Source organism: Gobio gobio (genome assembly GCF_949357685.1).
Source record: "Gobio gobio genome assembly, chromosome: 5".
NCBI classification, from domain to species: Eukaryota; Metazoa; Chordata; class Actinopteri; order Cypriniformes; family Gobionidae; genus Gobio; species Gobio gobio.
The window spans coordinates 9,614,645-9,640,017 of record NC_137101.1 but is presented as its reverse complement, the minus strand read 5'-3'; the positions used below and the strand labels follow the sequence as shown (position 1 = coordinate 9,640,017).

The window sequence follows — 25,373 nt, the reverse complement described above, 5'->3', positions numbered from 1 at the left end:
AAAAAAAAATGTCCCCACAAGGACAAGAATTTCGGATATTGCCTTTCGGACATTTTGTCCCCATAATGTAGGGTTTACCTGGACCACACATACACACACACACACACACACACACACACACACACACACACACACACACACACACACACACACACAGAGAGAGAGAGAGAGAGAGAGAGAGAGAGAGAGAGAGAGAGAGAGAGAGAGAGAGAGAGAGAGAGAGAGAGAGAGAGAGAGAGAGAGAGAGAGAGAGAGAGAGAGAGAGAGAGAGAGAGAGAGAGAGAGAGAGAGAGAGAGAGAGAGAGAGAAAAAATAGTAATTTTCCTCAACATCACAACTTTAACTTTTTGAGTTTACTAGACTTCATTGCTTGCTTTGACAAGAAGTTCTAGATATCTAACATACTTGCTTGTAGCTTACTTTGGAAATCACCATTTCAAAAGGAAAAAGTCACCCATGTACAGAATGACCTATATATTCTCTTTAAGAATGTTTTTTCCAGATTCCAGATTTAGTTATAAGGGCGCTTTCTAGTAATTTGATCCCCAAAGGTCATAATCAGACAGACACACGCGCGCTCGCGTAAAATTCATATTTTACGGGGACTTTCCATAGACATAATGCTTTTTATACTGTATAATTTGTATCTTCTATCCACTAACCCTAACTCCACCCCTAAACCTACCCATCACAGAAAACGTTCTGCATTTTTACATTTTCAAAAAAAAAACCATAAAATTATCTGATTTATACGCTGTTTTCCAAAAAAAAAAGTCCCCACAAGGACAAGAATTTCGGATATTGCCATCTTTGTGGGGACATTTTGTCCCCATAACGTAGGGTTTACCTGGACCACACAGACACACACACACACACACACAGAGAGAGAGAGAAAAAAAAATGTGTGTGGAGGAAGGAACACGGGCTCCTCCCGTCGGGTCCCGGCAGGAAGAGGGTGACGTCAGTGTGCTCGGCTCTCAGCAGATTCAGGTTACAGTACACTGCGTGTGCGCGCATCAGCGTCCGCGCGTGTGTGCTCGTGTTCTTGAATGTCGGATGGTGGCTAGAGGAGGAAAAGCGTGTTTACACAGACGGGCCGAGCGCCTGGGGAATAGCGCACGGCGAGAGGAAGTGAGCCGGCTCGCTGTCTGCCTGCACCAACTTCCTGCTCAGAGAGAGAGAGAGAGAGAGAGAGAGAGAGAGAGAGAGAGAGAGAAAGAGAGAGAGAAAACAGTCGGGATCCCATTACAGTCCGACTGAGAGCTGCCGAGACGGCCGACAGCATGGAAAAACAGCGCATTATACGGAATTCTTTTTAATAAAGTGAAAAAGGACCCCAAAAAGCCCGACCATTACGCACAGGTATGTGAACAATCCATCCAAACTATCCGAGTGTTTTATAAATGTTTACAGATGTATAATTACTTCATAATAACAATAAAAGGAAGACCACTTCTGAAACTTGATATCCTCGAAAAAATAACGAACCTTTCCAAACGAAGGAGCAGTTTGAAGTGTTCAGAAGTGATGTTTAAGATTGAACTGTAGCCTGTACAAATGAAAGAAATGTATGTACATAAACCAATAGACACACAAGACACTTCAAGTGTCCACCGTTCCCGTTACTTACGCGCAATTTACGCACGGCTGATGCAAGTTCGAATACCTGTTGAGCTCATGGTGGATATTTCAAACATTTCGTTAGTTCAAGCAGGGCTGTTATAAAAGGCTGAAATTTGGCTCCTGGCGCTTTAAAAGCACTAGTAGAGTTTCTGGTTTGTCTGGAAACAGCAGCAGACTAATTGCCATGCGCTTCCGGATTGAAACTGGCAGCAGACAGCATCTTGAAAATGAGTCATTGGGGCAAACAAAGAAACTTCAGTTCGGCCCTACAGAGCTGATGTTACCCCTGCATCTGGATATGCTGGGGGTGATCGATGTTTGTGACAGCGAAAAGTCTTTAGAGACACAACGGACTTCGTTGCATTAGATAGCAGATGATGCTAGAGCTTTCCTCAGAACTAACCCAAGTTCACCTCATAAACTTGTTCAACCATGACAACCAGAAAGTGTCCAAATACTGACGACTCTTATCCTTTATTAAGCCTATTAATAGTGTGTGGCTTGTGTCAGTCATCTTTCTTTTAAACCGATGCACTTTCGAGGCCGTCTGCTTCTGTTTCGGAGTTTTGGACTCACTGTCATACTGTGTGTAAAGTTCCTCCTATCTACTTCCTGTATGGTTAGATAGATTTGTAGTTATACAGGTTTTGGTGTCTCCAATTTACATTTCAAAACAAGCTCTGTGATGAGAAAACAACCTGTGGTGATTAGTAGAACTATATCAGTGTGTCAGTATTGTTTAGCCTTACTATTTCTGCCTTTTCAAACAGTTTAATGCAAGAAGTAAAATGCAGTAAACAATATTTTACGTGTCTTTCTGAAGCCACTATTTGGACGCAGACGCACAGCCAGACGTTCTCCGATCCGTCTGCGTAATTTCAAGAGCTGCAGCTCTCTCTGGAGAAATGTGGTCGTGGAGAAAAGTCCTTCACGGCTCTCTTTTCTCCCCCTCTTCAGCAGGAGCTCCCTGAATTTTCCACTGCAGTCTGTGTGCGCAGGAAGAGCGCACATTTAGTCATGGCGAAGTAATGTCTGCGCACACCAACTAATCTCATTACGAGTTTCCGCTGGCGCTACAGTGGAGGGGTTTGTGAGCGCGACGGCGAGTTTGGTGTTTAAAAGCTGTCTAGGGGCCATTCAAAACACACTGTGCTTGCGAACGGTCTGTTGCACGAGCCTTGGAAGCTGTGAGCGTGTCACTTTGTGCTGGAGAGAGTCTGGAGCGCACCTTCTCATCGTTTTCTCAACTCCCATACTCACACACACACACCGGCAATGTGTGAAGGTTTAGAAAAACAGCTTTATCAAGCAGTATATATTTCCTGATAAGCTGCCTTCTGCTTCGGACATGCTGTGTGTAAAGTCTACAGTCATGTTCCTCCTGTCTACTTCCTGTATGGTTAGATGAGTTGATGGTGTGTTTTCTTTGACTCTTTGAACTTCAGTAATCTGTTGTGTTGAGAAAAGGTGATTGCTTGATGGAGCTCTCATTTTCAGCAATCTTTGAGAGAGAAAAAATCCTGCTGTACACTGAAAAAATGACTTGGTTTGCACACCATTTTTAGTAGTACATTTTTGAAAAAGGACTTTGCAACATAATGCGAGTGTGTAGCCTAAAGTCAGGCTTCTCGAACAGGAAAAAATTTACTTGATTTTGTCCATTGGGAATTGATTGGATGATTGTGGTTTGCCATTGGTCGATCTCATGTGAGTGACAGGTTGTCCCGCCTCCGTGCCAGTAAATGCCTCACTCCAAGAGGGAGGGGATGTGATTTTAATTAAAGATTAAGAGGACACATGCATTTTAATAATGATTTGCACTGATAAATCATTTATAAATTGTACAATATTCCATAAAAAGGTCAATTTTGATTTCATGGTGACTTTAAAATATTTAATCAACATGCAATTCTGATGTAGTTCATTTAAAATGATAAAAAAATAAGTAATATTTAATTACTCCGATGAGGCTTCGTGAACGACTTAAATTTTGGTACGCAAAACACAATACGCTAATAATTCATGGATAATCTTTGAGCAGTAAATGACTTGAGTGGCCGGTTGCATAAACTGCTTAGACTGGTCTTAAAAGTTGATCATCTCTTTTTTTTTCTTCAAGATTGATCCTAACTTTTTCAAATCATTTCAATAAGATTGGTCTCAGAAATTAGACCGAATTTGGTCAAAGTAGTTCTTAAGACACAATCTTAACATAGAGGGTAAGGTGTCGCAAAACAAGTTACTAAACTATAATAAAACTGTCAAAAAAGTGAATAATTCCCCACTGCATTATGGGAACTTTGCATTGTAAAGTTAAGTAGATTTTACTTATTTTTTATACCTTATTGCAAAATAGTTTTACTTTTAAATGAATACATGAGAGATTATATAAATAAATCTATATAAAGTGAATATTTGAGTAAAATTGGGTGTACAAATTACACTTTTTTTTTAGTTCAGATTATTAATTGCAGGTTATAAATCTTTCCTGCTTTATTTACTTCCCAACAACATCATTTTTTTCCCCCAGTGTATTTCCTGATGTCCTATGGCATGAAGACAAAATGAGAGAGCTTGTCTGTGGTCTCTACGCATTTAAAGTAGTAAAACAGGGTGTTTTCTTACTGATGTTTAGGCCCAGATGGTATCTGTGGACTTGTTCACATTTTCTGCACCATTTGATGGGGAAAAAAACAGGCAAACAGAACCAAGGCCGCATTTACACTGCAAGTCTTGATGCTCAATTCCTATTTGTTGACTATATCCAGATTTTTTTGACGACCAGCTTACATCTTTTAGATGACCCATATCCGATATCTGCATTTATATTATACACTTGGCGAAACAACCCAAGGTAAAACAATGCGATTTGCAATGGACGCAGATTAAATGATAATACAAGCTTTTGCTTTCCACACAATCTTTAAATGTCAGCAAAACATTGAGTTGAAACTTTGTCCTCCATTGCAAGAGTCTGAGAGTCATGTGATCGCGGTTGGTGTCCACCTGAGTTGACGTCATTCGCCACCGTCGCATTTACAACAACGGACGACTCGCATTGACGGGAATATCTGATCTGTCCACTCACATGGCAAACGCAAATGCATATATCCGAATCATATCAGATTTATTTCCACAATTGAATGAGGCCTGAATCCGAACTGAGAATATTAGAATCCAAATGTCTTCTTCCTGCCTACATATATGTGGGTAAATCTGATCCATGCCACATGGGAGGAAATTGAGGGAATTGGGTCACATGTCATGTAAATGCGGTTAAAAAAGTACTACTCTTAGGGTACGATTAGTCGATTACACTACAACAATGTACTAACAGGAAAGTTTTTCACGTACAGACGACAATGTTGTTAAAACGATCCCTATTCACACGGATTCATGAAAATGACTAAAAAACGCTGTATTATGCATGCCAGGCCAGTAGATGGCGATATCACTTTGTAAAGAAACTATGCGCCTATAGACTAAACATGTAATAGGCTACACTACGCGCCTATAGACCGGACATGACGTCGCCGTCTAAACAAATGTGCGTTTCTGTAGTTTACATGGAGGCGACAACAGTATAGCTTTCCAAAATTTGCACTTTGAAACCCGTTTCAAAAGTTTGCATTTTCAGGCCCCAAAAAACGGCATTGTCGTGTTAAGGAACAGACAAAACGCATACATTTTTGTTGTTGAAAACTGTCTTAGAAATGCCTAGCCTAGAAATCTAGACGCACCCTAGCAGCAGCAAATCTAATTTGCCGCGAGTGTAGTCTAGCAACTCTCCGTTGGCTTGCGAGCTGGAAAAACCTAACTCTGGTCAGGCCAATCACATCGTGTATAGAGTCGGTGGGCGGGCTTAACATAATGACGGCAGAGTTGCGGCGGTTCCGCGTGCTACTTGTAAACAAAGAAGCTGGCGAACGGCGTTCTTTCGAAGCGGCTTTGGCCGCGACTCAGGAAGACTTGGAGTTAAGCTTTTCTTTGAGAAAAGAACAAAGAGCGGCACTGAAGTCATTCTTAAGAAAAGAAGATGTGTTCGGAGTTTTGCCGACCGGATACGACGAAAGTTTAATCCATCAACTAGCTCCACTTCACGTTGCTTTCTGGTTGGTTGTAGCACTATCCAATTGCGTGCAGAGGGAATTTGAAAGACAACCGTTTTCCCGCCCCTCGGATTGAGCCCTGCCAATGGTGAGTTCCCAGACCCAACATCTTGATGTGGGTCTGGCTTGTCGGGTTAGTAAATGCCCCCTTATTGTCAAAAATATTTAATAATCATGATTGTTATGGGGATGTGTAGAAGTTAGTGAAAAAATCCACGTGGACCTACTAATGCCTCACCAAGTAACTGTAAAGACTACGTATTCATTTATTTCATGAAATGTGTTAAAACCGCCTTAAACCCAATGACCATGAAGCTGATGCTTGCCAGACAGCGGCGTAAGAACAGAGCCAAGGCAGTGCAGACACTCTATGTTTGAGTGTGTTTTTTTGTTTAGCGCACACTGTCCATTATTTATTTGTGTGTCATGAGGTCTCTCTACATGCCTAAATGCAATTTTGGCTGAGGATTCAAACCTTTTTTTTTCATTGCTCACATTGAAAGACAATAAAGAGACAAAAACTCCAGATTTGCACATGCAAATCACATTTGTTCACAGCAGCGGTGCATAAAAGGGAGACATTTTTCCCCCTGTTGCAATAATCTAACAATGACTTTTACAGCCACGTTCCATGCAGGCACTTTTCCAAACAGACAAGAGCTTTTGAAATCAGCTTCTTGTGTTTATTTCCTTTGATTAGGGCAGTAAATCTGGGAATCCATGAGTCCGTTCTCCATGGTCTCACATGCAATAGGGCCTATGTCAGTCTATAGACGTCCATATGGGCGAGAGCTTTGTGCCAGCACGAAAAGAGAAGAGGAAACCTCCCATTTGTGCCTTGTGCCCGTGTGGTCCCCGCGTTCCTGTGTTTGCTCCCCGCAGCAGGAATTCCTACCTTTCAGTTCAGGATCGGCATTCCCAGGAAGACGCCCTTCAAAGGAGAATTGGAGGAAGTCCTGATATAGACAGTTTTACGGTTGTTTAACGCAGATGCTCCGCACAGAGGATGCTGGAGCAGGAAATGGTTTCATTTCGCTTCTTTGGGGGTTTGGAAAAAATAAATGGGCGACAGTGTGTGGCGTACGGTGTCGGTGAGCTTTTATGTTGTGCCGAGTACGGTATCAAACTGTATATTGCTGTATGAGCATGTATAATGAGATCTGTGTCACATATGTAGAAGAGTAATGAATGAGTGTGTGTGTGTGTAGTACTTCCTGATAAATATCTGGATACTCAATTGGCAGCGTTTTCCGAGCACTTCCTCCTTTGTCACCACTTGTGACCAAATCATGCTGCTGATTTTCGTCAAAAAGACAAAAATAAAAGTCTTGTAAAGCAAACAGGAAATAAAAAAAAAAATACTTTCTTACGTTCAGTGTTAAAAATGGCAGTATGGTTTTCTTTTTTGGTCCAGACCAAAAGAACCAAGCTATAAGTGTGAACACACCCTAAGTGTTTTAGGTTTGATTTTAGCCTGTCCTGTTTGCTCCTTAAGGCACATTATTCGATCAATCCCTTGATGACTTCCAGAGCCGTCAGTTTGATGAGCGAAAACCATGGTGAAAGTTTGTTCGCCTTTGTCAAAATGATGACAAAGACTTTCCCAAAATAAGGCAGTCTGCAACCAGGGAGTTCCTCCTGGTCCTGGCCAATAAAACATGCTCCGTGTCAGAGCTATCCACACTAGTGAGTCAGCCAGCATCATTTCTCCATCTAGCGCTCCGTCTCGTTCGTTCCCACTATCCATCGCTCCGTCTCGGGAGAGCGCTGGCTCAGACTGCAGGAAGGCCGCAGTAAACGCCAACCCGCCCTGTTTGACTGACTTACAGTTACCAAAGGGTATGATGTAACGCTAGTTAAAACCCAGGAGTGTGTATAAACGTTTGTGTACACTCACACACACACACATTTGACAGCTTTGGTCAAACTGGTTTCCGACGGCTGTCAGACCTCAACCTGAGGTCTTTTCTGTGCCTCCACCCAGGTCTTCCTGCACTCTGTCCCTCTCCTGCACTGAAAATAATAAGAAAAAAATAAGCGGAAACCCTATACAATATCACACGTTTAAATGGATGGTTCACCTAAAAATGAAAATCTGTGGTCATCGTTTCAGCCCCTGGTCAGAGTGTACAGGTTTCGTATAGTTCTTTCCCAAAATGTAACCAGGGATGAAGAGCAAAAGGTTATGAGAGTACACTGAGGTTAAGTGTGTGCCTCAATGGCATGACGACAGCAGTTACAGGAAGCGACCCAAGCAAGATTTAAACTTCCTGTACCGTTGGGCTTTTAACATTGAACCACTGTGCCCTCCTATTGGAGTCAATCCCAGACCACATGCATGAAGGAACTCACTCCTGTTGACTAGAGAGTCCTTATCTTACACACAATGGATACACTTCCATGTTGACTGCGACTTCAGAGTGTGCCAGAAATAAAGGATGATTTTTCTTTTAGAAATGATCCGAGAGGTCTAGTGGAGGACAACTTAACATCACTCAAATCATGTTATCCAAACTATAAATGTCATAACTGTGTGCATGATGTGTCTAAGGTTTCTTGAAGGAATGTGAGCAGATATCTTTATGCACATCCTGTTTTGTGAGATCGCAGCTTCCTGTCTGTGTCCAACCACAGCGCCGCAGTATAAAGAGCACTTTTAGGCATTTTTCTTCTTTGAAAACCATTCACAAAAACTGGACGATCTAACCATCGTTAGCTTCAACATGGGCGGCCATCCAGTGTGTAAAGATTGAGTATGTGCATCTTTGCATGTTGTCAGTATTAAGGTCTGATAATGACGGTGACTGTTCACGGATGAAGCAACAGATAATATAAAGGGAAGTATAGACTTCATGTTTTTTTCCCTGTTATTCTGGATCAGCCGGTATTTTGATAAAACAGAACTATACAATACCATTCAAAAGTTTTTTTTTAATGTTTTTGAAGGAAGTCTCTTATGCTCACCATAGCTACATTTATAACTGTATATTATGAAATATGATTACAATTTAAGCTGCTTTCAATTCCTTTATTCCTGTGATGGAAAAGCTGAATTGTCAGCATCATTACAATTACAATCATTCTAATATGCTGATTGGCTGCTCAAGAATCATTTCTTATTACTATCAATGTTGAAAACAGTTCTGCTTAGTAGTTTTGTGTAAACCATGATGCATTTTTTGCAGGATTCTTTTAATCGAATAGAAAGTGTACTGTATGATGATCCGTCTTTACTGTAATTTTTGATAATATACATCCTTGCTGAATAAAAGTATTAATTTCTTTCTTTTTTTTATTACTGAACCCAAACTTTCTAACGGCAGTGTAAATGATAGAACTGGATTTTCATTTTTGGGTGACATACCTTTAAAAATTCCCTTAATGCTGGGTTTGGGATGTTTGCCCCTTTAACTCCCTTATCTCGACCTTTAATCCTTTAAACAGGGTCTTGTGGACAAACTCCATGTTTGCCTTGTTAGTAATCTCTGTTCACAAGTGGGTGTATTTGCCGGCCTTTGAGCGGACACCTCTATCCCAAAGAGGGATGGAACATGTTGCTTGTTTATGAGCCGTTCCTGTGTCAGTCTTTCTGGCTGATAGCCCTTTGTTGTTTATGAGCCTGTGCGTTAATGTACAACAGAACAGGAAATGCTTGCAGAGTTTGTGGGAGGGCACCCAGGAATGACATTTTTTTTGTTCATGCGAGAGATGAAGAGTGCAGAGGGAAAAGGGGAAATTAAAGGGAGAGGATGGATTCAGGAGCACGAACGCGGCGTTCTTTAATGTGGCTGTGTTTATACGACTGATGCTCCGGCCTCTCCCATTTCACCACTTCCTGTGAGAAACCTGCATGGATGGTTAAAGGAAAGTTTTTACAAAGTAAACGCAATCACTCCTGGAAGGATGTCTGATTATCAGATCAAGGCGCCGGCCCGCGCACATCCAGACACAAACTAAATTTGGATTTGCGGTACCACAAGACCTTCCTTCAGATACTCAAACCTTGTTAGGGTTATTAAAAAAACGTCCACATGCCACCTTTTCTTGTCCAATAAACAAGCAACGCAGCCAGAGTGTAACCTTGGGTAATTTAAATTAGATAGACACTTAATGAAATCACGCCACATTCTCACCTCGCTCACAGTGATGCCCATTGCTTTAAATCAGTACAGGAAACAACAGCTCTGTTACAAAATCTAGCAAGCGACCTACCTAAACAGCATTTTAAGGTGCTAATACCTCATTTTAGCCAAAGTTCTTAGGTAGCAAGACATCAAACTAGGTTTTGGAGAAGAACATCAGCCTGATTATGATTATTAAAATGTTACTTCTCTCGTTTAACAGATATGGAGAGTGCCATCACGCTGTGGCAGTTTCTGCTGCAGCTACTGCTGGACCAGAGCCATAAGCACCTGATTTGCTGGACGTCCAACGACGGCGAGTTCAAGCTGCTCAAATCGGAAGAAGTCGCCAAACTTTGGGGCCTGCGCAAAAACAAGACCAACATGAACTACGACAAACTTAGCCGAGCACTACGCTACTACTATGACAAGGTTACACAAGCTCACATTTCACAAATGCCAGCTTTCAAACGTCTGACCAATGATAATCGTCAAACCGATCTCATGAGAAAACGTAACTATTTTAATGTGATTTCGTGTGAATTCATACAATGTAATTCATACAGAATTGTACTATTTTTAGAAAAAAAATGAAGCATGAAGGTCCACCCCTATACCTAACAGGTAGTGGGGTGTAAGCAGATCATACTAAACGTCTGACTGAGATCGTACGAATTGGCCACCAAGCGTAAAATAGTTACAATCTGCAATGAGAGTGTGTCGTAATCATCCTCTTTCTCTTGCAGAATATCATAAAGAAGGTGATTGGTCAGAAGTTTGTGTACAAGTTCGTCTCATTCCCTGATATTCTGAAGATGGATCCCCAAGCAGTGGAGCTCGGTCGGGATGGGGGTCACATCGCAGGGGGCGTCATGTTACAGGATGTGGAGTCCGATTGTGGTGAGGGGGAGGAGTCTCCGAAGATGTCGCTGTCATCGCTGAGAAATCCCGCCTGTAGGAACGAGTATCTTCACTCTGGTCTGTACTCGTCCTTCACAGTCAGCTCCCTCCAAAGCCCGCCTCCGCTGCTGCGTCCAATCAAAGTCGAGAATCAGCGAGGTTGCGAACGAGAGGAGGAGGGACAAACAGTGATTCGGTTTGTCACCAATCGATCAGAGAAGGTCGTTCCCCTCGCTTCCTCGCCACCACCTTCATCCGCAGAGGTTTTCTTCACTTCGAAATCCTCCCCCTGCTCATCCCGTAGCCCCTCCCCCATTCATAGCCCTGTCTATAGGCTGCGGCCGGGGCGGAGCCCGGAGGCTCGCATAGACGAATCAGAGCAGATCGCTCAGCCTCTAAATTTATCATCCGGCCACAGGGAGCGAGCCCAGAATCAAGCCATGCCTCTCGAGAGGAGGACCGGTAGCAACGGACTGCCTCCCAAAGCTCGGAAACCCAAAGGGTTGGAAATCTCCGCACCTTCCATACTGCTTTCAGGAAGTGACTTGGGCTCCATCGCCCTCAACAGCCCAGCACTGCCCTCAGGGTCCCTTACGCCAGCCTTTTTCACTGCACAGGTATCAAACCATGTCACACGTTCTTGTATTTTTATGTTCACACAGCCTATACACACGCCTATCTAGACAGGCATCCAAACAAAAGCGGTTTCTAAAACATAGGCATATGCATAGTGCTTTCTTTTGACTCAAGCCCAGAATGCATTGCAACAAATTTACATAAAAACGGACTATTTTATACAACTATGTATTATTATACTATTATAACACACTGCCTGGCCAAAAAAAAAGTCGCTGTTTGGAATTGTTATGTTTGGCAACAGTTCTTCTAACCCTAATTTAAGGAGTGTGTAGTTTTCATCTCCTAAACAACCATGTAGGAAGACACATCACGGCCATATTCCATTTTAACAATTGATTCCAATAGAGCTTTACATTAGCAAGATTTATCAGCTCAAACTGTGAAAGAATGGTTGGGAGGGAGCATGAAGGATCATTTTCACACATTAATTGGCACCTCTGAGTCCAGACCTTAAATTCATTGAAAGTCTTTGGGATGTGCTGGAAGACTTGACAGAGTGCTGGAGTCTTGCATTGTCAATACATGATCTTGACCAAAAATTGATGGACACTCTTGATGGAAATAACATCACAGCATTTATTTTCATTAAGAGGAGCATTCATTTTTGGTCAAGATCTGGAATTTAAAGGGTTAGTTCACCCAAAAATGAAAATTCTGTCATTAATTACTCACCCTCATGTCGTTCGACACCCGTAAGGGTGTGTAACACAAATGAAGATATTTTTGTTGAAAGCTGATGGCTGAGAAAGGCTTCAGATAGGCCTCCATTGGCATTCAGTACATTTACACTCCCAAGACCCATAAAAGGCACTTAAAACGTCGTTACAAAGTCCATCTCACCACAGTGACTCTACAATAATTTTACAATGCGACAACAATAGTTTTTGTGCGAAAAAAAATCAAAATAACACCTTTATCCAACTTGTTCTTGTCTTCCGTGTGTGCCTCCACGACGCATGCGCGAGAATATGACGCAGATCCGGCGTTCGGACACATGACCCAGAAGCGATTTGTTTGCAAGCAGAGGAAGACGCGTGTTTCTAAGCTGTTGAATTCTACATTGATCGTGCTTTAGGTCTCGGCGTAGTTCTCAAAATGGGGTTAAAGTGTGCATTTCATGGATTCCTGAACCCCGGCGCTACGTCATATTCTCGCGCATGCGTCGTGGAGGCACACACGGAAGACAAGAAGAGGTTGAATAAAGTCGTTATTTAGATTTTTTTTTTTTCGCACAAAAACTATTGTCGTCGCATCGTAAAATTATTGTAGAGTCACTGTGGTGAGATGGACTTTGTAACGACGTTTTAAGTGCCTTTTATGGGTCTTGGGAGTGTAAATGTACTGAATGCCAATGGAGGCCTATCTGAAGCCTTTCTCAGCCATCAGCTTTCAACAAAAATATCTTCATTTGTGTTCCGAAGATGAACGGAGGTCTTACGGGTGTCGAACGACATGAGGGTGAGTAATTAATGACAGAATTTTCATTTTTGGGTGAACTAACCCTTTAAGGTGCTAATTCATGTGTGAAAATGATCATTCATGCTCCCTCCCAACCATTCTTTCACAGTTTGAGCTGATGAATCTTGCTAATGTAAAGCTCTTTTGGAATCAATTATTAAAAGGAAAGGTAAGCATTGTGACAATTGCTCAAAGATGCGTCAAAAATACTTACATTTCATTTAATACCAATCATTATTGATAAAGATCATTCAAATTGAAATAAAAAGTAGATATTTCTACTTCTCTCGTTACAATATTGTGTCATTAGCTTAGTTCCATTGGAATCAATAGTGAAAAAGCTAGCAAGCATTAGATAGCAAGGTTTTTGAAAAATCTGTAATATCAGCCTGATTATGAAAATGGAAAAAAGCCAGTGATGACAAGACACATTTGTATCGCTCTATTACATTAGACATTTACTTATATTTACCAAAAGTATTAATAAAAGTAGTTTAAGTTAAAATTGACTATGTACTACAGTGATGGCCAAAATGATCAGAAGACCTGACAGATCTGTAAATATTGACCTTTTTTGCCTCCAAAACATGATTTCATTTCATAATGTTGATGAAACATGGGGATGGTTGCTCTGACCATCAAATATCAGATGATATGTTTAATGTTTGGCATGTCCACCTTTTGCAGCAATTACAGCAGCACATCTCTCTGGCATAGTGTCAATATATTTCCTCTGAGAACTTCAACACTAATGTTATCCCATGCCTTCTGCAACTGAAGCCTTTCCTTTGAATGTACAATAAGATCTGTCCAGTTTATTTTCCAACTCGCCCCCAAATGTGCTCGATGGGGTTGAGGTCCGGACTTTGCGGGGGCCAGTCCATTATCAACATTTTCAATTCCTTCCGTGGCAATAGTTAGAAAATGTTTCGGGTCATTGTCTTTTTGGAAAATAAATCCAGGCCCAATAAGACGACTCCCAGATGTCAAGTGGTTCTAATAATTTTGGCCACCACTGTATGTAAATGCAATGTATTTGTATGCTTGGTTGAATCATGTTGTTAGCTTAGCAATATGCTAATTTTGCCCTATTTTGTGTGAGACAGTGTTGCTGCCTAGAGCTTTCGAATGAATCAGGTTTAGTTGTTGGCAGCTTTTTAGGTTTTTGGAACAGAGCTATAAATGAACACAAAAACATCCTCCGGCACTCTTTATAGGCCTTAACAGGTAACAAATAGACAGGACACACACCTGGTAATACAGCTATTCTGTGAGACCGTTTTGGTCTTTACTGGGTGTGTAGGGAGAATTGTGCGGCAGGCAGATGGGTTTAAAAAGGGTTAGAGTGAGACAGGACAAGGGAAAAGACAGACAGAAGGGCACAAGCGAGAGAAGAGAAACCTGTAAGTAAAGCCATATGTCCGTAATCTCGCACACTACAGCATAGTGACACAGGACAGAGAAAAAACGGAGCGAGAAGGAGAAATTGATTTCACATGCTGCCCTATAGCCACAACCTGTTGATCCAAAGTCCATGACCCATGGGAAGCTACAAGCTCATAAAGAATTCTCTCTCACTTTCTCTCTTAAAGGGACAGTTCACCTAAAAATGTATTTTCTGTCTTCGTTTTCTCACCCTCATGTCTTTCCAAACTCATACGACTCCAGTGCCGATGTGAATGCTAACGTATGCTTACAGTCGAACGCATTATCTTTCAAGCTATACTCCATTTGATAGCGTGCGCTATTTCGCTCTAGAAGTTTTGATCAACAGAAATGTCTTTGTACTCTTATAAACTACAGCGAGTATCCCTCAACCCCCTCACACCAGTACTTTTGTTGTTGTTCCTTCACAGTCGCTTTTTTACGACTGTGTACAACAGGTCGGGGCAGTGTTGCCACCTTGTGGACCAAATAATTACTGCAAACTGAGTTTTCGCAAACAGAGTATTCGCAGTTAGAAAAACAGGGCTCTCAAGTCTCACGCATTGGGCGTGAGACACGCATTTCAACCCGCTTACACGCCACACTTTGTATTTCTCACGCAGAGAAATTTCCAGGATAATGCCCACCAAATTGCGCCGCTATTAGAGGAATCAAGTGAGTTCCACAATCCACATAGAGTTCAGAAGGCCCTGCCACGCACTAGCCAATCAAATAAAAAATATAGCTACCGAACAGCCAATCAGAAAATAGCACTGCTGTATCTGGGTAAGATTTAGATAGTCCCGCAACAACGTTTACATTCTGCCACCTACTGGTGGTTTAGTTTAATGTTTTCTTTCCAACATTTCTTATTTGTATATTCAAAAATATTTAAAACAATCTCATAACATTTTTCAGTGTAAATTATTTAATGTAATTGGCAACAGCCCTACAGTGACTTATTCTTATTTAATTCAAATTTAAGAATATAAAATGAAAGCTGAAGCATAGCCTATATTTAATAAGATTATGGGAAAAAGCCCTTAATAAAGGGTAAAAATATCAAAGATATACAGATTTAAATATTTCAAAGCTGATTGAACACTGGTGAGACTATTGCTTCAGAATAAATTATATTTACAACACAGTAAATTCCGAAAACAATTATTATGGATTATTAATTTGCCTCTTCCCTGACATCTTTGAAATAGAAAAATGCAAGAATTAATACTGTGCCCACACACACACACACACACACACACACACACACACACACACACACACACACACATACAAATGTTGAATTAAATAAAAAAAAATATTATTTATTTATTTATACAAATTAGTGTCATTTTTCAGATCAGAACCTCGTCCCCACCCAAACCCCTGCTGCCGTCGCCAAAATCTCACTCTGAACTCAGTTAAAAACTTGAGAGCCCTGGAAAAATGCTTGCTGTGCACAAGGCACATACTATGCTAATGGCAAAATGTACACCACACGCATTACACATAGCCTAGCATGCGCATAAAAACAAAGTATACTTTAGTATACTTCAGTGGAACACCAAAGAAGAAGTTAAAGGGTTAGTTCACCCAAAAATGAAAATTATGTCATTAATTACTCACCCTCATGTCGTTCGACACCCGTAAGACCTCCGTTCATCTTCGGAACACAAATGAAGATATTTTAGTGTAAAGCTGATGGCTGAGAAAGGCTTCAGAAAGGCCTCCATTGGCATTCAGTACATTTACACTCACAATACCCATAAAAGGCACTAAAAACGTTGTTACAAAGTCCATCTCACCACAGTGGCTCTACAATAATTTTACGAAGCGACGACATAAGTTTTTGTGCGCAAAAAAAAATCAAAATAACGACTTTATCCAGCTTGTTATTGTGTTCCTTGTATGCCTCCACGACGTATGCGCGCGAATATTACGCAGATCCGGCGTTCGGACACATGACCCAGAAGCGATTTGTTTGCAAGCAGAGGAAGACGCGCGTGTCTAAGCTGTTGGATTCTACATTGATCGTGCTTTAGGTCTCGGCGTAGTTCTCAAAATGGGGCTAAAGTGTGCATTTCATGGATTCCCGAACACCGGCGCTACGTCATATTCTTGCGCATGCGTCAGCCAAGAAGAGGTTGAATAAAGTCGTTATTTTGATTTTTTTTTTGCGCACAAAAACTATTGTCGTCGCTTCGTAAAATTATTGTAGAGCCACTGTGGTGAGATGGACTTTGTAACGACGTTTTAAGTGCCTTTTATGGGTCTTGTGAGTGTAAATGTACTGAATGCCAATGGAGGCCTATCTGAAGCCTTTCTCAGCCATCAGCTTTCAACAAAAATATCTTAATTTGTGTTCCGAAGATGAACGGAGGTCTTACGGGTGTCGAACGACATGAGGGTGAGTAATTCATGACATAATTTTCATTTTTGGGTGAACTAACCCTTTAAGTCGCTATTTTCCTTCCAACAAGTGAAAATTCATCCTGGGAATTTTTTAGTTTTAGTCTTTCTATTATAGGACTTCAGACATTTTGGACTAATTTTATGGTGCCTTTTTGCTGTTTGACATCCCCTAGGTGTTTTGGTCGATCGGATCACTAAACGGGGTCTAAAACGTTTAGAGCTTGTCCACTTTCGACCACTTCCAGCGGTAGTCGAAAACACATTTGACTGGATTGCTTTCGTAGATGTGGTCGAATGCATTCGAAAAGCCACAAAAGACCAGCTAATCTCCGCCTACTGACCTAATTCAGAAACATTATGGGACGCGCGCGCTAGCCAGACAGGATTTAAACTTTGTTGGCTAAAAACCCAAGTTTGGTTTGAAGATGAAAAACGTACCAAGCACCATTCTCTCACCATTTCTGATTTGTAACACGCACTCACAGCGTTCGGCGCGGTCTTGCGGCTGTCAGAGCACAAAGGAAGTTGCCGCTTTGTGTGTTTTTCCATCATCTCCGGTCGTGTTTATGTCTAAATTGCGGAAGTCCATTCGATCGAAAGATCTGAAAAAGCCCTTAAATGTACCCGCCCATAGACCCTCTCCTCAAAGAAATCAGGACAGAAGTGGTTGAAAGTGGACAAAAGAGGCCAATTAAAACACCAGGTGTAAATGGGAATGTCTCCCTCGTCTACTTCTGATCCAATCAACCATAATGCATCTTAATACCAGGTGTAAACTGCGTCCCAATTCACATACTATCTATCCTAATTAGTATTCAAAATTGGAATTAGTGTGTTCCAAAGATACCTGGATGGTCTACTTTTTCCGGTCAGAATCTGAAGTGCTGATCCGTGCACACTCTAACGGAAAATATTGCCCACAACCACAATTGCATTATGGACGAGGATTTGATTAGAACTACAAACAAGAGTAAAAACTACAAACATGGTGTGAGTCCAACGGTTATCTAGAGAGGTTTAGATAAAGGGGTCAGTATCTAACCTGATGAAAATGTATTTATTCAATGTTATCCTCATTAGATTTCATCTGCAACAACATTGTGAACTTTTGTAAAGATACATTTGGCCATTAACTTTTAAATGCATCATTGTGCAAATTGCAAACACATGAGGAGAGTCTCCGCATGAAAGACCCACGACTGGTAGGAAATGAAATTGAATGTGGTTGATTATAATTGTGACAAGATAATTTACAGTTCAAATAGAGCTGTCCGTTAGAGACGCAATTATGATGATGTATGTCCCAAAGCTTGCCTACTTTTCTGCTAAACACTCAAAAGTATGTACTTTTTCTTCACAAAAACAACATTTAGGGCATAAGTAGGTGTAGGTAGGTGAATCGGGATGCAGCAAGCGCCCTAGTGACCATCCTCTTTGTTGTATAGAAAAGAGTATTTGGTACATCGGTGGCCAAAATTATTAGAACACTTGGCATCTGGGAGTCGTCTTATTGGCCCTGGATTTATTTTCCAAGAAGACAATGTCCCGAAAAATGTTCTAACTATTGCCGGAACTACCTGCGACGGAAGGAATCTGCTGGAACATTGAAAATGATGGACTGGCCCCCGCAAAGTCCGGACCTCAACCCCATCGAGCACATTTGGGGGCGAGTTGGAAAATAAACTGGACAGATCTTATTGTACACTCAAAGGAAAGGCTTCAGTTGCAGAAGGCATGGGATAACATTAGTGTTGAAGTTCTCAGAGGAAATATATTGACACTATGCCAGAGAGATGTGCTGCTGTAATTGCTGCAAAAGGTGGACATGCCAAACATTAAACATATCATCTGATATTTGATGGTCAGAGCAACCATCCCCATGTTTCATCAACATTATGAAATGAAATCATAGGTTGGAGGCAAAAAAACTGTCAATATTTTCAGATCTGTCAGGTGTTCTAATAATTTTGGCCACCACCGTTTGTCCACAAAAGACAAAAATTAAACAGGGTTTGAATGACATGAGGTTGAGCACATGACAGAAGTTTAATTTGGGGTGAACTATTGCTTTAAACATCCTGAAACATCTACAACAGACAGTTATTTCATAACCCCAGATTGAGCAAAGACCGCTCAGACAGAGTGTTAGCAGTTGAATACCACTTACAGACATCGCATTTGTGCTGCATACCCTTAACGCTCCAAACGTGTCCTGTTCACATAAAAAGTCTGGGAATTTTTTAAAGACTTCTCAGACTTCTTATGCATGACAGGCTTCGCTTGCCATCGCCTGCTAACCGACGCAAAGACGTGCCTGGACTTGCAGAGACTCACATTCGTCTTTCCAAAGTTTCGGGATTTCACGATCCATGACTTCAGTGACTAATACAAATAACATCTCGTGTTCCTGTTCCCCCCTTTCACAATACCTCCTCTACTCCCTCTTTCTTCAGACTCCCTCTGGTTTGCTGTTGACGCCCAGTCCTCTCCTGTCCTCCATTCATTTCTGGAGCAGCCTGAGTCCCGTAGCCCCTCTCAGTCCCGCCAGGCTACAAGGCCACAGTTCACTCTTTCAGGTACGCACAAAACATTCCCAAAAACCTCCACCTATGAAAAGAGGAATCTGAACGTGAGAATGTGGTTGTTCATTTAGTTTTGGTTTAGCATTGACATGCGAGTGTGTTTTAGAAAGGGATTTGCTTGTGTTTTGCTAGCGTGCGCTTGTGTTTGGTGTCGTGTTTCAGTCTTCATGTGAGCGAGAGGGGAAATCCTGTGGATACTTCCTGTTCTGACCCGAGGGAGAGTGTGTAGGGAGGTGTGTGTGAGCGAGCGAAAAAGACAAAGCAAACTGTATATTTATGCTCATCTTGCTTTTTGAGGGGAGCGTCCAGATTTTACTGTAAACATCGCTAGGCAGCAGGAAACCATTAAGGTAATCACGGCGACTGCTTTACTCCGCCTTTAGAGGAATAGTGACAGTTCTTGATGTGCACTTTTACTGCACACACACACATACACACAGACAGACGCATACACTCACTCCCCCACTCTCACTTCCTCCCCGGGCGGCCGTAGTGGGAGTTTTCTGGTTGGTCACATGACTGTCGTTCCTGTCGTTATTGGCTGTGGTGGAAAACTCTTGCGGCCCGACTGGCATTTTTCTTTTAAAATGCCACTCTTCTCCTTTTTTATTATTTTCTATACCTGTAAATAAAGAACTGAAAAAAGATGCTTTTAAGAAGTTTTTGAGTCACTCCGGGAAACGGATTTACTGGTGTATTAGTGTGTGTGTGTGTGTGTGTGTGTATTAGGGTTTGGAAATAAGCTACAGATGTTTCCTCTCTGCATTGGATATGGGGGAAAAACAGCTTCCTGTTAAAAAAGGGAGGGGGTGATAACTGAAAAAGACTCTGTCTGTGTGTATAGTCAGCTCTCACATAACAGGAAGTTCCTCTCCTAGCGCTACCATGATGCCTTAATGACTATGAGCGTGTTTGTTTTGTGAACCACAAAGACAAGGTTTTTTTGTTTGTTTGTTTGTTTGTTTTGTGGGGAGAAATTTCACTACATTTGTGAAGTCCAGTTTTAATAAGTAAATAATGTAATCATTAAATAATCACAATGCTAAAATTGGTGCCACAAGCTTAATTTTCTTTATACACTGCCCGGACAAAAAAAAAAAAGCTGTTTGGATTTAAATAGGCCAGGGGTAGGCAAGTTCGGTCCTAGAGAGACGCTGTCCTGCAGAGTTTGACTTCAACCCTGAAAAACCCTCACCTGCCTGAAGCTTTAGGCTGCGTCCGAAAACCTAGGCAGCTGACTCGTTGCCTCGCTGCCTTATCAGACGATGGCTTGTAAGGCAGCGTTTAAGCATGAAGGCACCTCACAAAACTAATTTCAGACAGACTTCTTAGGCAGGGTAACAGTTTAATGATCTACAGCAAATTAGAGAGAGCTTTAGTGAGAACCAAAAAAATATTTAATTACTACATTAGTCATTTCTCGCTAGAAATGACATCAGAAGTGGAAAATGTTGGTAAAAAACTTATATTTACACACAAATTGACCAGCAAACGCAACTTTCGGATGCCATCTTTTTTTCCAGCTCAACTGTCACAGAATGGAACGCACAGGATTGTGGGATATCAAAGGCAGCGAAGGATACAAATATGCTGCCTTCAAAACTCGATCAGACGAAGGTCTCTCAGGAGACAGGAAGTGAGGCTAACATTAGATTCGGACGTGCCTTGGTAATCCTGAAGACACTGATGAGCTTGTTCAGGTGTGTTTGATTAGGGTTGGAGCTAAACTCTGCAGGACAGCGGCTCTCTAGGACTGAACTTGCCTACCTCTGAAACAAGCAAATGCTTAAAGCTACACTGTGTAACTTTTTTAGTTTATTCTTAGCTAAAAACACTTAGTTCTTTCAAAAATATATGTGCTCATTAATGTATATTTACTTCTTTCAAGTAATAAAGTATTCTCGTAAGTTTATAATATGCCATTGAAAATACATACGGGTGAGGGGTTCGAATGCGGGTCTCCATGTTGCCCCTCAATCTTGAAAGTACATTAGCCAAAGAGGGACATACCCGTAAATTCAAGCTTCGCCTTTCGCGTTTTAACACTCGATGGCACCATGTCGAATGTGGACGAGGTAGAACTGGAAGCCATGTTAATCTTGGACTAAATCGGCCACCGTAGGAGTTAAAATGAAATCGGAGTTGAGAGGAACAGAAACTAAAATTCACTGGATGGTCATATACATTTTCAACACTAGATGGGGGAAAATATCACACAGTGTAGCTTTAAGAGTCTGTGATTGGATCATTATTGCAGTGATTATTATGTTTCTAGCATGTTATGTTTGGCAACAGTTCTTCTAACCCTAATTGATGGAGTGTGTAGCTTTTCATTTCTTAAACAGCCATGTAGGATGACAATGTCAACATGCATGAAGAATTAACATCACAACGTTTATTTCCATCAAGAGGTGCATCAATTTTTGGTCCAGATCTTGTATTGACAATGCAAGAGTCCAGGGGCCTGTACCATGAAGGTAGTTGAACAAACTCAGGGTTACAGGATTGGTTTTGAGTTGACAAAACCAAACCGATGCAATCAAGCTTTATTGGTACCATGACGCAGATCATCAACTTTCTCTGTCAAGCTTTGATCCTGAGTTTAGGATTTTAGCTGTGACATCAGTAGTGAACAGCCAATCACACGATGTGGATCAGTGAAACTGACATCTACTTCTCGCGAGAGAAGCAGCGAAATTGATTTCTCTCTTCTGCAGAATATTACATGATTGAAAATATTAAGAATTTAAACAAATGTACACAGGAAGAAGAAAAGAGCTGTCTATGAAAGCTGTCAACTTTAAGAAAAATCTTACTTAGTCAGTACAAGTAAAAGTTATAAAGTTAGTTTAGTTGATATATAGAGAGAATTGAACATTTAAACTCACATGTAGTAATTTTTATAGCTTTATTTATTGATTTTAAAGCTTATTTGTATGACCTTTATATACAGTAGGCTATTTATATTAACTTTAAGTATGTGCCTATTAATGATTGATTAACTAAAATGATACATGTGTAAGTGATTAAGGGTATATAATTACTTAAATGATATCTAAGTCATTCAAAATTATTATTATAATAAATAAGCATTGTTAAAAGCCAGACACTTTAGTCTTTTAAAACCATTTGCTATGTAGTGACCTTTAATTTGGAGTAGAAACAGGGGGAGTGACTTTGCATCAGAGGTGTGTCATTTTGCTCACAGCTGATTGGTCTAATTTCAGTTTGAGATCTCTTATCCAGAACATAACCTGCCCTGGAGCAGGTTAGCCGTGGAGCGTAAGTTGCTATGGAGATGAATACTGCTAAAAGCCAAACCACTTTAATGGTACCTAAAACCCAGGATTGGCACAAACTAAGTTTAAACATATCTGGCTAGCCAGCTTAACCGGCTTCATGGTATAGGCCCCTGCACTCTGTAAAGTCTCCTCCTGCACATCCCAAAGACTATCAATGAACTTATGATCACCTGATGGCACATGAACATCACGCAGACATCTATTTGATGTCTGCCAGATGTATTTTTGAGTGTTTGCTCATCATGTCCCCAAGACATTGCCTGTCAGATGTTAAATAGACATTTAGAAAATGTCTTTAAGATGTTTATAATTTAGAATGTATGTAAAACTGCTTTTCTAAGATGTTTGTAGTACTCAACATAGGTCTTTAGCAGACGTACGTATGCTATCTGTGAGAGCTGCCAATTCATGTGTGAAAATGATTCTTCATGCTCCCTCCCAACCATTCTTTCACTAGCCTAGAAATCTAGACGCACCCTAGCGTCAGCAAATGTAATTTGCAGTCAGGGTAGTCAAGCAACTCTCCATTGGCTTGCGAGCTGGAAAAACCAAACTCTGGTCAGGCCAATCACATCGTGTATAGAGTCGGTGGGCGGGCTTAACATAATGACGGTAGAGTTGCGGCGGTTCTGCGTGCTACTCGTAAACAAAGAAGCTGGCGAACAGCGGTCTTTCGAATTGGATTTGTCCGCGACTCTGGAAGACTTGGAGTTAAGCTTTTCTTTGAGAAAAGAACAAAGAGCGGCACTGAAGTCATTCTTAAGAAAGGAAGATGTGTTCAGAGTTTTGCCGACCGGATACGGTGAAAGTTTAATCTATCAACTAGCTCCGCTTCACCTTCTTCTTGCTCTGGTTGGTTGTAGCGCTATCCTATTGCGTGCAGAGGGAATTTGGAAGACAACCGTTTATCCCGCCCCCCAGATTGAGCCCTGCCAATGGTGAGTTCCCAGACCCAACATCTTGATGTGGGTTTGGCTTGTCAGGCTATTCTTTCACAGTTTGAGCTGATGAACCTTGACATTGTCATCCTGCAATATGGCCATGATGTTTCTTCCTACATGGTTGTTTAAGAAATGAAAAGCTACACACTCCATCAACTAGGGTTAGAAGAACTGCTGCCAAACATTCAAAGCAAAAAAAGAATCACTGCAATAATGATCCAATCATAGACTCTTAAGCATTTGCCAATTTAAATCCAAACAGCGACTTTTTTTTGGATGGGCAGTGTGTAAATAACACACACACCTGGGCATTTCTTTATGAGGTTCAACCCACAATTTCAACATACAAACAAATAATAATAAATATACAGCTAAGGATATTTTCTGGTAGTATTTAACCTCAAAATATCAAAAATATTCTTAATAATAATATTAAATATGACATATCCATGTAGTATACAACTAACTAAATAAATGGAAAGTCGGGTAGAAAAACATTTAAAAATTAGTAATAATGATAATACTAATATATTTCCCATTAAAATATATTTGTGGACTACATGGACATTTCTTGACAAGATTTGCCCATTATGTGAAGTATTATTTGCCACGGTCAAGTTACTCTCCACCATTAGACGACACTTCCTGATACAATTATTTGCATGCGGTTTTTTAAACCCTATAAAGCATTTGCTGTGCAGTTACTAAAACATGAAGACATTGCGATTCACCATGTGTAGCATTACCTCAATGTTCTGTTTGCTTTCTGACTCTCACAGTTCCCCACCCTGCTGAACGGGCCGCTCCCGGTACCCCTCCCCAACCTGGACTCCTCTTCATCATCATCCTCTCTCCTCCTGTCCTCCAGTGCCCAGAAATCCTGATTTCTGGACAGTTCGTATATCCACCCCCCCAGAATTATACCTTTACTCTTACACTAAGAAGGAATTATGGACCTTCATGTAATTTTTTGAGCCAGACTGCACTTCACCCTCTTGTGGCCACCTGCACCTATAGCACCCTTCAGTTCTGTTGAGTTTTGGACCAACAAACTTTGCGTTTTTCCTCGTTTCAAACTCAGGCTGCAATCCAAACAGCTCACCAAATTCCTCCGATAGCTCTTAAAATAGGGAATTATTAAGAGGTAAATGCCAAAGAACATGAAGTGTCCTTTTGAGAAGATGGTGAGTCGTTGGAAATGGAGTCTCAGAGAATCTGTAGTCTCATTTTATTGGAGAACATGTTCAAGACTGGCCTTATGGCAGGTTATTTTTCAGTATCTTCGACAGTTTTGAATAGAGACAAACGATGCTGGACGACGTAAACACCTTCAAATCAGCGTTGACTTTCTGTACCTCTTCAAAACATGATGATACAAGCCTTCCCAAACTGTACCTCCATTCCCAAGGTGCTTCAACTGGAAAGATCCCCCGTGTTGTCGACCAGTTCAGACTTTAATGAAACATTTAAACCATATTAAAGGAATCTCGTTAGCATTTAAGTCTCTTTTTTATTTCTCCGAGGCTGTGAACCGGGTTTCTGTTTGTTGTTTGTCTGATATTGTATATTGCGTTGTATGCACTGTGCTTCAAATGTACTACCGGCTGTGCCTTTTGTGTAAGAATTGTGTATTTGTATTATTTTCCTGCTTAAATACATTTTGTAATAGACGAAATTCCATTTCAATATTGGAAAGAAAAGCTTTGTAATAGCTTCCGGTTATTTTTTTCATTAATGAATTGATTTAAAAAAAAGTATATTCTCGTATTAATTTTATATTTTTTTGCTTTTCAAGAGTAAAGAAAATGTGCCTTGTGTTTTATAAATAAAAAAAGCATTGAATGCGACGTCTGATCAACGC

The 25,373-nt window shown here is 41.0% G+C and overlaps 1 protein-coding gene across 2 annotated transcripts; it reads left to right on the top strand.

Annotated features, from left to right (window-relative positions):
- Positions 1-902: 902 nt before the first annotated feature.
- elk3 (ETS transcription factor ELK3) lies at positions 903-25,359 on the top strand. Of its 2 annotated transcripts, XR_013816514.1 has the most exons (6): positions 947-1,362; positions 10,077-10,285; positions 10,600-11,370; positions 19,141-19,263; positions 20,793-20,969; positions 24,292-25,359. XR_013816514.1 is itself a non-coding variant. In XM_079817220.1 (5 exons), the coding sequence occupies exons 2-5, from the start codon at positions 10,079-10,081 to the stop codon at positions 24,394-24,396; spliced, it is 1,206 nt and encodes a 401-aa protein (XP_079673346.1). In that variant the 5' UTR covers positions 903-1,362; positions 10,077-10,078; the 3' UTR covers positions 24,397-25,359. The 2 variants fall into 2 exon arrangements, 1 of the variants encoding a protein (XP_079673346.1); XM_079817220.1 differs by lacking the exon at positions 20,793-20,969 and having other exon boundaries at positions 903-1,362.
- The last annotated feature ends 14 nt before the right edge of the window (positions 25,360-25,373 follow it).